Genomic DNA, 14,036 nt, shown 5'->3' with positions numbered 1-14,036 from the left:
ATGATGATGATGATGATGATCCCTGACCATCCTAAGATATCTTTGCCATTTAAACCCTGCATATTTAAAGAACAGAAAATAAACCCTCAGGATGATGATGATGATGATGATCCCTGACCATCCTAAGATATCTTTGCCATTTAAACCCTGCATATTTAAAGAACAGAAAATAAACCCTCAGGAATACTTTCTGATGTCTTTTTTGAATCCTGGCAGCTGTGAGCACTGCCTAGTGACCTAATTCTTGGTAGTAACTCAAAACCTCTTTGTTGTCCCTGAGAGGTTCAGCATAAAATATTATTCCTCCTTCTTTTCAAATTATGGCTCAATTGTATCAGGACTTCCTGTCATCAAGGAGTGATCATGGAGATTCCTGAGACCTTACGAGGCTTAGGAGTCTTTTCCATTGAATAACCAAGTTGCCCTGGCCTGAATGGAGGGTCTTTGAGAGTTGACAAATGTGACATGAAAGACGAGAAAAGTGACATTCAGCATTGGAACAGAAGTCCCCCATTGTTACCTCATCCTCAAAATGAGGATTTCTTTTAATTCTTAACATCTTTCAGGGAATGTTGCATTTCTGGAATGACCAGAAGGGTCTGACTCCTCTCTGAGGTAATTGCCAGTCATTTTGGTAATTCACAATGGATTTAGCCAGATCACTTAATATTCTCTTGGAGAATGTAATGGAATAATTTTTTACAGATCTGTAGATATTTGGCAGCAGCTGTCAAGGATCCTGCTAGATTTCTGTCAAAGGTTTCTACTTGGCGTGCTCTGTCAGAAAGAAAAGATTTGGTTTCCCAGAAGCTGGAGTTCTTGCATTCTCATCCATTGTGTCCTAAGTAGCCATAGAAGGCAACTTGTGTTTCTAGTTGCCAATATGGTAATTAAAACAGAAGATATTGTGATAGGTTAAGTATACACTGTTCTCTCCACCCTAATTTCCTCTCTGCAGCTACCAGATACTTTTTGTGGCATATGCATAGAAATTTCTCCAAAACTAAACTGAATGTCTCTCTTCCCTGGGTGACCTTTGGGGTGCACTGCTGTGGGTTCAATTAGTGCTAGGGGCAGCCTGCAAGGTGGAGCTGGAAGAAGCATTGCTATCCTAATGGGAAGGTCTTCTTGGCTGTAAAGCTTAGCATCCCTCAGGAATTCAGGTTTTAGAAAATTTCCCTTTCTATAAGAACATTATTGAAATAAAAATATTATCAAGTCTTCACTACTTAAAGATTACTGTACAATCTTTAGATTATTCTATATTGTATCTACTGTCCCTCAAGAAATACAGTATTGTAGCTCTGTACCAAAGCTGAGCCTTAGACCAACTTCTGTGTAGAGCAGTAACACACTCCGACTACAGCTGTTAATGTCTCTTACATGGAGCTACAACGTTACTGTAACAAATGCTACAGGACTGGTGCCACAGCTCAGGGGCTCAGGAGCTTCAGACCATGGGACTCACACTGAGAAACCCCGTCTCCTGGGGGCTGGTGGGGTCCATCTGTCAGAGAAGGAGAAGAGCATCTTTAGCCATAGGCTTGCCCACCTGGTGAGGAGGGCTTTAAATTAAAAGGGGAGGGGAACCTCAATCCATCCCACTCTCACCAATGTGATACCAGTACCCACAAGAGAAGTCCAGAGCCTGGAGAGGGATCACAGGTCAGCAGGTGAGCACCTGATGACTGGAATGTTGAAATGGAAGGATATAGACTCTTTAGGAAGAACAGGCAGGGGAGACGAGGAGAGGGTGTCACTCTCTGTATCAATGACCAGCTGAAGTGTATGGAGCTCTGCTTGAGGATGGACCAAGAGCTTGTGGGTCAGGATTAAAGGGAGAGCAGAGAGGTGACGTTATAGTGGGGGTCTGCTACAGACTGCCCAACCAGGAAGACTGAGCAGCCTTGCACTCACAGACCCTGTCCACATGGAGGTCTCCAATCACCCTAATATTTGCTAGAGGGACAACACAGCAAGGCGTAAGCAATCCAGGAGATTCCTGGAATGTGTTGATGAAAATGTCCTCTAAGTGATAGAGGAACCAACAAGGAGAGGTGCTATGCTGGACCTTGTTCTCACCAACAAGGAGGGGCTGGTGGGGAATGGGAATCTCAAGGGCAGCTTTGGCTGCAGTGACTGTGTAATGGTGGAGTTTAAGATCCTTGGGGCAATGAGAAGGCTGCACAGCAAGCTCACTACCTGGAACTTCAGAAGAGCAGACTTTTCCCTCCAGGGCTTTGTGCCATCGTACTCTACCAAGCAGATCCCTGGAGAGGCCAGAGAGGCCCAAGAGATCCAGTTTATATTCTAGAATCACCTCCTCCAGGCTCAGGAATGGTGTATCCCAACAAAGAGGAAGTGAGACAAAAACTCCAGGAGGCCTGTATAGAGGAACAAGGAGCTCCTGGACAAAATCAGACACAAAAAGCAAGCCTATAGAGGGTGGAAACAAGGACAGGTAACCTGTCATAGAGAAACTGTCCAAGCAGCCAGGGATCAGCTTGGGAAAGAAAGCTAAAGCTCTGATAGAATTAAGTCTGGCCAGGAATGTCAAGGGCAACAGGATCTGCATCAGCACCGATGCCAGCAGAATACAAGACACCACTAAGTATCAGTATTATTAGCCAATGTGGGTGGAATTTAGTTAATAGATTAGGATACCTACATGTAGGTCTTGACACATGAGTAGCAGAGTTTAGAGATGTTCTCTTGATCAGCCAGTAGTTTAGTTCAGTTGTCCACACACAGCTAAGGTGACCAGGGGCAGACTGCCTGGCCTCTTGCTGCTGTTCCTAAGCAACTCAAGTTTTCCACCCATGTCTCATCTGCACTAGCTCCCCACAGATGTCCTTCTGTTTCAAGTGGAAGTAGATGGCTGGCTGTGTGTGGACAAGTGGATTCAGCCTTATTTTCCTATCTGTAGGTAAACTTAATCACTTTCTAAACTCCATTGACAAGATCACAGTTGACTGTAATGAGACACATTTGACACTTAAATTCTATCATTATACATTTGAACAGGATTCTTCCATTTTAGTAGAGGTGCTATAGGTTTTAAGAGATAGTGGCAAGGGAACCAGGTTTTTTACTTAAGAATTGGCTTGAAGGGCTGAGCCATAAACCTGTATACCAGAGGGTACAGCCCAACATGGTACTTGAGCCCTTTCCTCCCTGACTTTATACATGTCAGGATTGGGGGCTTCATGAACCTCTTTTTTCACACCTGAGAGGTCATAAGCCTCTGCCTGTCGCACATGAGCTTGCACTGGTACTTAGGGGTGGGCACAGCCTGCCTTTGGGCCACCTCTTCTGTGCTGGAGCACAGGAGCCCTCCAGGTCCAGGTATTCCACCTGCATGGAGAGTCAGGAGAGTCAGAAGGGGCAGAGACACAACAGTTTCAAGGCAGGCAGGCCCCACAGGATGGCATAGCTGAGCGCATAAGGTTATTACTCTGGCAGTACCTACAGCCAGTAAATTTAATATTTTGAGGAACACGGACACATACAATCCGAGTTCTACACTGATATACTGTGGTATCAATGTATTGTGACCAATAAATTGTACTACAGCACTTGGTCTGAAAACAAATGATAGTGAATACCTTCCTTTCTCTTCTGGGCAGGTATTATTCCACGGCTATGTAAAGTTGCTCCTGCTTGTGCCATAATGATCAGCACATACGAATATGGAAAATCTTTCTTTTCTCACTTAAATGAAAAAATGAATCAACGTCCTTAATTCTCCTTCATCCGATTGTATGAAGTCAAAGTATATGGTGAAAGTTGTGCCAAATTTTAATCTGTGAAGATGTTTTCTAGAATTCACAGTGAATTTCTACCATTACATTTGGTAACTAAATACAACTTCATTTTTAACTGTTTCATGGAGGATAAATTAACTTTTTTTATTAAGACTAAGAAAATACACATCACCCTTAAACTACCATTGAAGATTCTGTGACTTCTCTTGCAGCTAAAGAGGAAAAAGAAAGGAAGGAGGAGAAAAAAAGAATTTAAGCCTGGACAGAGCAATGAAGAATAACGACTGCCACCGTGTTAAATTTTTAGTCTGGATATTTAAAATTATTGTTTAAAAATGTTTTGGGCTTCCAGTTGTATGATATATTTATTTCTCAATATGGAGATTGATACAGAATGAATTCGATAAACGCTTATTTATTCTTGCTGCTTGATACATGTTTCATTCTGGGCATGTTTGTTGTTTGCAGCTCTATATTTTGTGTAAGTGCACATTATAAAACAGCTTCTTTTCTTGTTTATTTTAAATGAAAAATTCCCTATGTCAAAGTGGAGAAAATACTCATGCTCATTTGAAACCAAGAGAGCTTAGTGACTACAGTGATAGGGACTGCAGTGGCTTTTGTTTAAGGTAATACTCTTAAAAAATTAAAGCACATCCAGGCATTGAAGACAACGGCCTGTACAGGTGCTCTGGAGAAACACTCCCTCACATGTTTTTGGGAGGTGCAAGCTGTCACTGCCATAACACTCCTGGGCAGGGCCAAGCCATACACAGTTTTTATGGGATCACCTGTCTTGGAAGGCCAGGTGTGCTGGCACAGACAGGTGTTTCCATGCCTCTTTGACTCAGCCATGTGTCTCTCTGAAGGGAAGCGCATATTTAGTTTGCTGCTGTCGATGCAGCCACTGTCTGCCACAGTGTGCTGCACACTCGTGCTATGAGCAGCTGCAGCTCCTCACTTGCCCGTAGGTACTTCAGTTACTGAATCAGAGCTTCCTCTGTATGATTTTTTTTAAATTATTTTTAAACTACCTTCACTCTACCTCCCTTTTTCCATGCATTTTCAATGAAGGGGTTGAATTTTACTTTTTTGTGTATTTTAACAAAAAAATGTGCTGATGCAAAAGCAACTCAGTATTCAGGTCATTAAGACACTGACATTCAGGTGTGCTTTACCCAAGAAATGGACTTCAGTCCTATCCTACTATGAAGAAGGTACACCAGGCATGTGTTCTGTCTTGGTGAAAATTCATCACATGCTGAAAAATGCTGCAGTTGTAAAGACTTTAGGTACCATGTTACAGCATATGGTGCAGGCAAGAGGTGCTGCCAGAGGAGATACTAAACACTGTTCTCCCACTGTGACTTTTGAACATAAATTGACAAAATAAGGCCTAAGAGAAAAGAATAACAACAGGTTTTGGATGACACTGAATGACTTACAGTAACAAAACCAGACTTTCCCCATTTTGCAAGAAAAGAATTTGCTATAAGCTCAGTAATACTGTAATTTACTGAATGGTCTTATTTTATCTTGCGTGATTAAAACAAAGACAAAAATTTGTAACTTGTGATGATACAAAATGTTTAATTTACATGCAACATTTATGGAACGTCAAGGCAACAAAACATACAGTTTTGGCATTTTAATTTTTTTTAAATGATTAATGTTTAAAACTGAGAAAGACACACATAACTGATTTCCCATGCACAAAACCCAGAAACTCAGTGGTGTCTGACCACATAAAAGACTTCAGTTGAATGACACATGAATTTCACACTAGTAGCTCCAAGAAAAGAGCCATCAGTGAACATGACTGAAGATCATGATTATAGCCCCCTCCAAAATACTGATGTAATGTGAGAAGTGTTTAACAGCAAACAAGACCCATTAAATCACTGTACCCTGATGTAGAATGTTAACTTGTGGAATCTGGATTCCCTCATTTTATTTATAGTAAAAATGCATCTCTAGTTTACAAATTTATATTTAATAATATTACTCAACTGCCATGAAATAACAGGTGCTTAATGTGATAACAAAAAAAAGTTACATGAAGTAGTCGGCATTCTGACAGTGTATGACAGGATTTAACTGTCAGTTCATTACAGAGAAATTAACTGGGTGGGCACACGAGGGCTTTAAAGAAAAGATCTGGTAGGTTTTGCTAAAATGCTCTAAAATTCTGCATTAAAACAGCATCAGTAGTTGTGTAACCTGCCATGGATAGAGTGACCTCTAGCAGCATGGACTAGAGAGTTGAGGATATGTATTTTGAACCTCCTCCAGCTAAATCCAACAGTGCCATAAGTTCCAGAGATGCATAGCCTATACTTAAAAAGGCTACATTCCCTGTAGTTTCAGTAAAGGTAAGAATGAATCCTGTTTCTTTCAAGCCCATCCTATGATGACCAGTTTTTAGTAGTAGTGCCAAGATACCATCACAAGAGGCAAGTCAACTAAAACTCTACAGAATGTAGTGACATACTGTAAACACCTAAGAGTAAGCAATAATTAAAAATCTGTCCTGTATTGCAGCTACTCATGTAAACAATTTATGAAACTTCTTTGGCACAAAAAAGCATTTTCCCTAGCACTTATAAATACAACATACTTACATGCATTTAACTTTTGTTTAAAAAGTCTAATCATAGTGTTAAGCATTACCTTGATTAGCAAAATTCATAAATAAGATCGTATCTTACAAAGAATTAAGAATATAGTTTGCAATTCAAAAATTTAGTTGCAAACTTTGAAACTGTAGGGTGATTTGGAAAGTTAGTTACATTTAAAAAATGTCTCCTTTTTCTTTTTTTTCCTATCAATAATTTAAATCAATGGCAAGTAATTTGAGAAAACTGACTTGAGAAGTTCTGCTGTATTATCTTACCAAGAAAAATACCTATTGCACTCCTACAGGGATGAGAAAAGTCTTTAACATGGAAATACAGCCATTACTTTGTTTTTGTTTCCCCTTTTTCACTCTCCTTGGGATCTTGCCAATAAACACAGAATTCAAACTTCCCAAGGTGCTAACCCCACTATCCTTAGTCTCTATCTTTCCAGCAAGAAATTTCTCATATAATGTAAGATTATCTGTAACTCAGGTCACTCAAAAGCATTTAGTGAGTTTCCTCACCATTTGAAAATTGCTAAATATGCTTGATTTATATGATCAAGTTACATTTGTTATTCACATGCAACTTCAAGAGTTTGCAAGAGTGTTTCAGTGTGATTCTTCAGTGCCACGATACTAACAGGAATGCAAAACCTAACACTGAGTCAACTTGAGAAAAGCTGTTGATAGGTTAAATATGATATTTGAGGTCCTACACAACATACACAGATGAAAAGCTGGAATTTTAGGTAAATATTTATTTGCCTATAAAGACTGGCATTAAGGATTCCCTGTCTATTCTGCAAGAGTTGATAGATATTTAAAGCACTGCAGAAGAGTACAGTGGCTAGAGCAGGGCCAGGCCAGTGCAAAGAGAAACAAAGCTGATGGCAATTTAGTAGGGGACTGTTTTCCAACTTTCATTTTAAAAATCATTCATAAGCATCGGATTATACATTCTGTACCTGACAAAGAGCTTTAAATAAATCCAGATTAAAATAGAAAATCTGAAAAGTCCTCTGGGGGAAAAAAAAGGTGAATGAAAATGGACAGAATTTGTAAATTACACAGGTAACCAGGAAAAGAAAAAATAAAGCAGCTTATTTTTTAACTCAGAACTAGCAGTCTTCATTGCAAGTCATTTTATGGAACATAAACCAAATGCATACAACACAAAGCTTTTCCTTCTTATGTGTATCTCAAGATGGTGTTAAGCCTGGACTTGTCATCTCTGTTGTGGGACTTGCAAGGTATTCACTTGATTTCAGACTTGTGAGAGACTTGTAGCTTGCTACTGATGTAAGAGAACCACAAAGACCAAGCAAAGATGGAGTGTCTTCCTTCCCTGTTAAGAAAAACAAGAATTAAGCTAATAATTTTTACAGCACAAGATAACAGAAAAAAAAAGAAATAACAGAAAAGGCAGTTTCATCTACACTATTATGAGTTACATACTACTGCTTCAGCACAGGCATGCTTCATAAATGCCATTGGGAAGACACATAATTTTATGCCACACCTTCCCTGTCCAGTTGGTACAGAGATCCCTACCTGTGCACTACAGGCTGGGCTGTAGTCAGTCTCCTGCAGAGGCAGATCCAAAGGCTCCACTGACTACACAGTGAACTGAAGTTACTAATTCCATCACCAGCTCATTGTATATAAATTGTCCACTGTATATAAATGGAAGGCAATTGTATATAAAGTCCATTGTGTATAAATGGAAGTGACATTACTAACACAATGTCAGCACCAAAGATCTTATTTTAAATCCCACAGAAAGGAGTAGAATTAACTGGATCAGGATCTATTTCTATCAAAACAAGCATGTTTTGTTTTTTAAACCTTGGTAATTTAAAATGCATTAGGCTCCAACCACTGGAAAACACCACACAGTGCAGGAGTAGCAGTGCAAAGATTTCCCTGTCATCCAAATACAGCTGACAGCTAACATGAAACATACCCATATGAAACTGCACTGGACAATTTCTCTGTTTATTTTATGTCTTCTCACAATACCTGCTCTACTTACTTTGTGCTAACTCTGCTAATAAATTACATTACAAAGAATTACAAAGTAGTGTGAAAATTTAACTTGCAATCGTTTAGTTAAAACTGCCATATTGAGAGTTAGACCAAAGATACCACAGCAGGATCACTGTGTCTTACAAACTACATTAAAACTTAAGTGCTAATGAACGTCACTGATTTAGAAACGAGATGGTATGCTACCTTTAAAGACAGTGTTGAAATCAAAACCTAAACTATTATTACCATTGGTTTTGCCGCACTTTAATTTTCAGAAGATAAGACAAAGCACAGCTTCAAGTGATTAACAGTGCAAAAAACCAGTTGAAAGTAGATCTGCACAAGAACTCTTTATAAGAGCCATGTTTATTCTGTTTCACTTTCTCTAAGCAAACTTGAATTAGATTTTAAGACTGTTTACAGTGTTTTTAAAAAAATTCTACATTTTTCATCCTTGATATTTTAAACCCAAGAAACTTTAACAGTTATGTAATACTAAGGCTCTGTATTATCAAGTCCATTTAAAGCTTTGATGAGATACAAAAAGGATTTTTTATATTAATTTATGTTCTATGCCTAAAATACTACTATTTCATAAGTCTTCCATCATTTTCTGCTTTTACAATTGCCCACAAGATGGAGCAGCTAAGCTTTGATAAACATACAGGTTTTGAAAGGAAATGTGTATGTATATTATACTTATATACACAGTTCATATCACGTTCCTCTCTCTATTTTAATAGAAACACTGTCAGGCTGCATCTTCACAGATAAATGTTAAATGCAAGATATAAGAATGACAGTGGTAATTGCAAACCCAGTTGCCTTTAATCTTTCTTTTAAGAACCAAAATGAAAGCGTTTATTACAGCAGAAAGATGTCAGAAGATCCTCCTTGTAACAGAGCTGACTGGTTCTGTGATGGCAAAAGAAGATATGCAACATACTTGAAGCTTAGCTTTAAACACAGCACAAAGTCTTATACTTATTGAGGGAATGGGGTGGGTATCTTCATAAATCCAAAATTATTTGAAGCAGAGTCCTTGGGGGTTTCCCCACGGACTCTGAAACACTTTGCATAACAATGAAAAATATGCTTTTCAATGTATATTTTCTTCACACTGAAAACTCATCTCACAGCGACTGAAGTTCAGAGCTATGAAGAACAAAATTAAAGGAAGCCACTAGACTGGCTCTGTACCTTCATTTAACATGTTCATTCCATCCTGCTTCCCATCCTGTGAGTGACTTGGATCCAGAGAAGATTGAGAAAGACTAACATCTGCTGAAAGCTGGTCCAGACTTTGAAAACTTTTCCTGCAAAGCAATCAATATGTAATAGCAACATATTTAAAGATATAACTAGATATCTTCAACTCTTAAAACATTTTCTAGAAAAACCTAGGCAGTTAATCTTTCTTCTCTTAAAACACTTTTTCATTTGTTTGTTTCCTAAATCAAATGATTGCTTTAGTTTTTTCCTAAAGCAACAGTTCCTTTTTCTCTCTTTCTTTTTTTGAATTAATCCAAAGGAAGGAAATTTTTATGGTAAGCAAGAGAAATCGATTTTATTTACCAGCTGATCATTGTACATTGTAACAGGTAACTCTGACAGGATATGATTCAGAGTGTGCTGAGGGAAATACGTAATTTTCAGTTTCTCTGTTCCTCTAGAGGGGAATCAAAATAAACATTAAACTTACTCATCCCATTGTTGATTGTGCTTTCTATAAAGTAGAGTGTCCAAGGCAACAGCATTGACATCCAGAGCTCCTGGGGAAGGCCACTGATTGGTGAGGTGAGTAGTTAATTCTTGTCTTGATCTCAAGTCATTATTCTTTAGCACAGTTCTGTGAATACAAAAAACAGTAAACCCCAGTCTATTAAAGGCAATTCCTTAAGGTACAGAAAAAAACCCCAGGACAAATAGTCCTGACAAAGTTGAGCATAGAATTATCATGGTTGGAAGAGACCTCAAGATCATCCAGTCTAACCATACACCCAGCACTACCAGTGTAACCCCTAAACCACATTACCCAGCACGACATCCAGACACTTCGCCTCTTGAACATTCCAGGGATGGTGACTCCACCACCTCCCCAGGCAACCTACTCCTATGCCTGACCATGCTAACAGTGAAAAAGTTTTTTCTACTATCTAATCTGAATCATCCTTGTCTCAGGTTAGGGCCATTTCCTTTTGTCCTCTCACTGCAGGCATGGCAGAAGAGACCAGCCCCCAGCTCGCTACGAACTCCTTTCAGTTTGTAGAGAGCCACGAAGTGCCCCCTGAGCCTCTTCTCAAGACTAAACAAACCCAGCTTCCTCAGCTGTTCCTCATAAGACATATTTTCTAGACCCTTCACAAGCCTTGTTGCCTTTCTCTGGGCACGCTTCAGCACCTCTACATCCTTTTTAAAAGTGAGGGGCCCAAAACTGAATGCAGTACTTGAGGTGCGGCCTCACCAGTGCCGACTACAGCACGATCCCTTCTCTAGTCCTACTGGCCACAATATTCCTGATACAGGCCAGGATGCCATTTGCCTTCTTGGCCACCTGGGCACACTGCTGGCTCATATTGAGCCAGCTGTGGACCAACACCCCAAAGTCCCTTTCTGCTGAACAGCTCTCAAGCCATTCCTCCCTGAGCCTGTAGTGCTGCACAGGGTTGTTGTGACCCAAGTGCAGGACCCAGCACTTGGTCTTGTTGAACCTCATGCAGTTGCCCCTAGCCCATGGATTGAGTCTGTCTAGATGCCACTGCAGAACCTTCCTACCCTCAAGCAGATCTACACTCCCACCCAACTTAGTGTCTGTCATCTGCAAATTTACTGAGGGTGCACTCAATCCCCATGTTCACATCATCAATAAAGATGTTAAACAGGACTGGCCCCAAAGCTGAGCCCTGGGGAAAACTGACCTAGCAACCGGACAGATGTTCTACTTTGAGGGACCAACAGACTGCAATTTTCATAAAGCACCTTAAACTGTTCATTTTTCTTAGGGGAAGCAATTTAGAAACTATTGAGATGTATTTATGCACAGAAAAAAAAGTTGAAATTAGAATCCTTCTGCAAAAGCAACAAAGAAAAAGCAACCGCAGGCAAATGATTCTTTCTGCCAGCATAATGGTAATTACAGCCCAACTATTTTGCAAACCCACTATGAGGAAGTGATGTTGTCCCGCGCCCCCTCGATTTTTTTTGTAGTTCAAACACCTCCCACTGTCCCTTTCAATACTTTTGAATGAAGCAACCGAAATCCAGATATGTTAAGTCCATTATATACTCCCAGGCAAAATATAATACATAGTTATTCTGGTTTCTACCACCCTACAGATTCTAGTAACTTATGTCTATAACTGACAGAAAAAGTATAAACTCAATACCTTACATGTTCAAATTAGTTTTGCCTCATATTCCTATAAAGCAAATCAGTTTTCTACAATTCTGAAAATGAGAAAGCTAAAATGCCAACATTAGAAATCAGAAATCACCTGCCAAAAGTCATATAGAAATAAGGAAAGTACATAGTTCCTCAGGCCCTTCTTCAATAGTAAAGGCAACGTCCAGCCTACCCTTATACTGCTATAGAATTACTAGAAACAAAAGTAATAGTGCTTGTTATGCTGCTCTACAACAAGTTTGACTATCTCTGGCCTGAAGCAAAAAGCTAATCTCCGTACCAAATGTACTCAAAAGTTCAAAGCCAAATGCCACGTTCTTATCTGAAATGCCAATCTGCACAGCAAATTAAATAACTATTCATGGCACACGTACATTTATGTGAATTCTCAAATAACATTGTCAACAGGTCTATTTTTACCACGCAGTTGTTATTCTAGTGCCTTCTGTATAGATAGGTTTAGACTGTTTAGACAGGAACCTCAATAAGGGCACATAACACTGCCCAAAGAGCCAAAATTTCTCACAAAACAAAGTAAGACAATAGTGAGCTCAGTAAAGAATTTTTAGCAGCTGAGTTTGAGAGTGGAGACAGATGCACAGTAATATTGCATGAGAAGGGGGTAAAGCACCACATTGAATAAAACTAGTTTCAAGAAACTAGTTTAAAGATGACTAATTCCCCCAGCATTTGTAGAAGTAAACAATCAACTTTTCTACCCAGAGGTCTCCCTCCTCACCCTCCTCTCTCTAAGGGGTCTACAGGAATAAACACTTTGCTAACCCAAAGCTCTCAATAATTTCAAATATCTTGTATGGTATTCCCTTCTCCATTTAATAACCCTAATTCCATGGGGACATTGAGCATTAAACAAGTCTGTTACAGGTTTGTTGGTTTAAGGAAACTGAAACAGAGAGAGAGCAAATTCTCATAAGGCTTGCCAGGTACAGTACATCACCTCCTTATTCAGAAGGACAGCTTGCACGCTTTCATAGAAGCTTCATAACAGCATACAATTTATATGAGTCACTATGCCCACAATGCCTAAATGCAAATTCACACACATATAACACATACATGTAAATTCCCATTCGGGAATGGGAATGTATGTTATCACCACACAACACACATTTACAGGCAAGTTGCTAATAGTGGAGTTTTTGCATTCTATGTGGGTTTCTATATTGAGGTTTTCCCCAGAAATCGTTATCCTACAGTCACCTGAAATTTCACCCTTTCTGCATCTTGAACAAAGAAATTCTGAAGACTCACCAAACTGCTCCAGGGTTTTTAGCATAACAAGATTAAAAGATAGTTCCAGTAGATCACTTCTTAAACCACTCCACCATGTTCAGGAAGAAAACCAGGCATCAAGTAGGATACATAACTAACTATTCTCCTCCTAAAACTGTCATTTTGAATTTTTAAAACTATGTAAAAATAGATTTGAATACATAAAATCAGTCCAAACTGATATTTAAAATAGTAGTATAGACATTAGAAAGTTAGACTAAATATTCACAGCAGGTGTTATTAGTTACCAACTATTTTTTCAGCTTTTGAGATTATTTAGCTTTTTGCTCTTTTGCAGCCATTTTTCAAGTATCACCGGATTCTTCTGCAGCAGAGTCATTATAAAGGCACTGTCTGCAAACAGCAATGCTCTTGATAATATGCAAAAACTGGTACTGCCTTTGTTTAACCAGACTTGAAGAGTCGAAGTGTTAAACTGCACAGAATCATAGAACCACTTAGGTTGGAAAAGACCTTTAAGATCACTGAGTCCAACCCTAAACCTAACACTGCCAAGTCCACCACTAAACTGTGTCCTTAAGTGCCATGTCTACACAGCACACATAATCCTCAAACTCAATCACCATAAGGCAAAAATGATCCTGCTACAAATATTCATAAACAGGAAGAGCAAAAGAAATGGATACAAAAGCATTTACTATAGAAAGGAGTTAAAAGGGAAGCAAATATGAACAAGTTTTAATGAAAAAAGCATACAAATTTCAGAACATACATTGTGAAAAAATGCTGCATAAGATTATTGAGTGCTGTCCTGCTCTTGTTCAGACAAGAGAAGCAGTTTCTAGATGTTAAGAGCTCTCAAAGGACAACAATTTATTTTATTCAAGGCAGACAATTTCCACAGTAGCACTCCTGTTCCCCAGAACACAAACACCGTAACCAGTGCTGGCCAGATCAGGGCAGAGAC

At 39.2% G+C, this 14,036-nt stretch overlaps 2 protein-coding genes across 10 annotated transcripts in view; one reads left to right on the top strand and one right to left on the bottom strand.

Moving 5' to 3' along the window:
* The window catches only part of SLC25A40 (solute carrier family 25 member 40), a 21,427-nt gene extending 17,240 nt beyond the window's left edge, over nt 1-4,187 (top strand). For 5 of the 9 annotated variants that reach the window (XM_017839278.1, XM_017839272.1, XM_017839273.1 and 2 more), the window contains 2 exons: nt 3,627-3,853; nt 3,977-4,187. In XM_017839278.1, the coding sequence (XP_017694767.1) occupies nt 3,627-3,742 (116 nt within the window). In that variant the 3' untranslated portion in view covers nt 3,743-3,853; nt 3,977-4,187. Of the gene's footprint in view, nt 1-3,626; nt 3,854-3,976 lie in introns of those variants that run through there. The other 4 variants (XM_017839281.1, XM_017839277.1, XM_017839279.1 and 1 more) reach the window with 2 other exon arrangements.
* Nucleotides 4,188-5,214: 1,027 nt separating this feature from the next.
* The window catches only part of RUNDC3B (RUN domain containing 3B), a 49,971-nt gene continuing 41,149 nt past the window's right edge, over nt 5,215-14,036 (bottom strand). Inside the window, exons 9-11 of the mRNA XM_017839271.1 lie at nt 10,115-10,261; nt 9,613-9,728; nt 5,215-7,729 (exon numbers count right to left, since the gene is read on the bottom strand). Coding sequence (XP_017694760.1) covers nt 7,584-7,729; nt 9,613-9,728; nt 10,115-10,261 — 409 coding nt within the window. The 3' untranslated portion in view covers nt 5,215-7,583. The remainder of the gene's footprint in view (nt 7,730-9,612; nt 9,729-10,114; nt 10,262-14,036) is intronic.

Source organism: Lepidothrix coronata, unplaced genomic scaffold (genome assembly GCF_001604755.1).
Source record: "Lepidothrix coronata isolate B3197 unplaced genomic scaffold, Lepidothrix_coronata-1.0 Scaffold394, whole genome shotgun sequence".
In the NCBI taxonomy this organism is placed as follows: Eukaryota; Metazoa; Chordata; class Aves; order Passeriformes; family Pipridae; genus Lepidothrix; species Lepidothrix coronata.
Note: the sequence above shows the minus strand (reverse complement) of the source record. Positions and strands in the feature narration are given on the sequence as shown.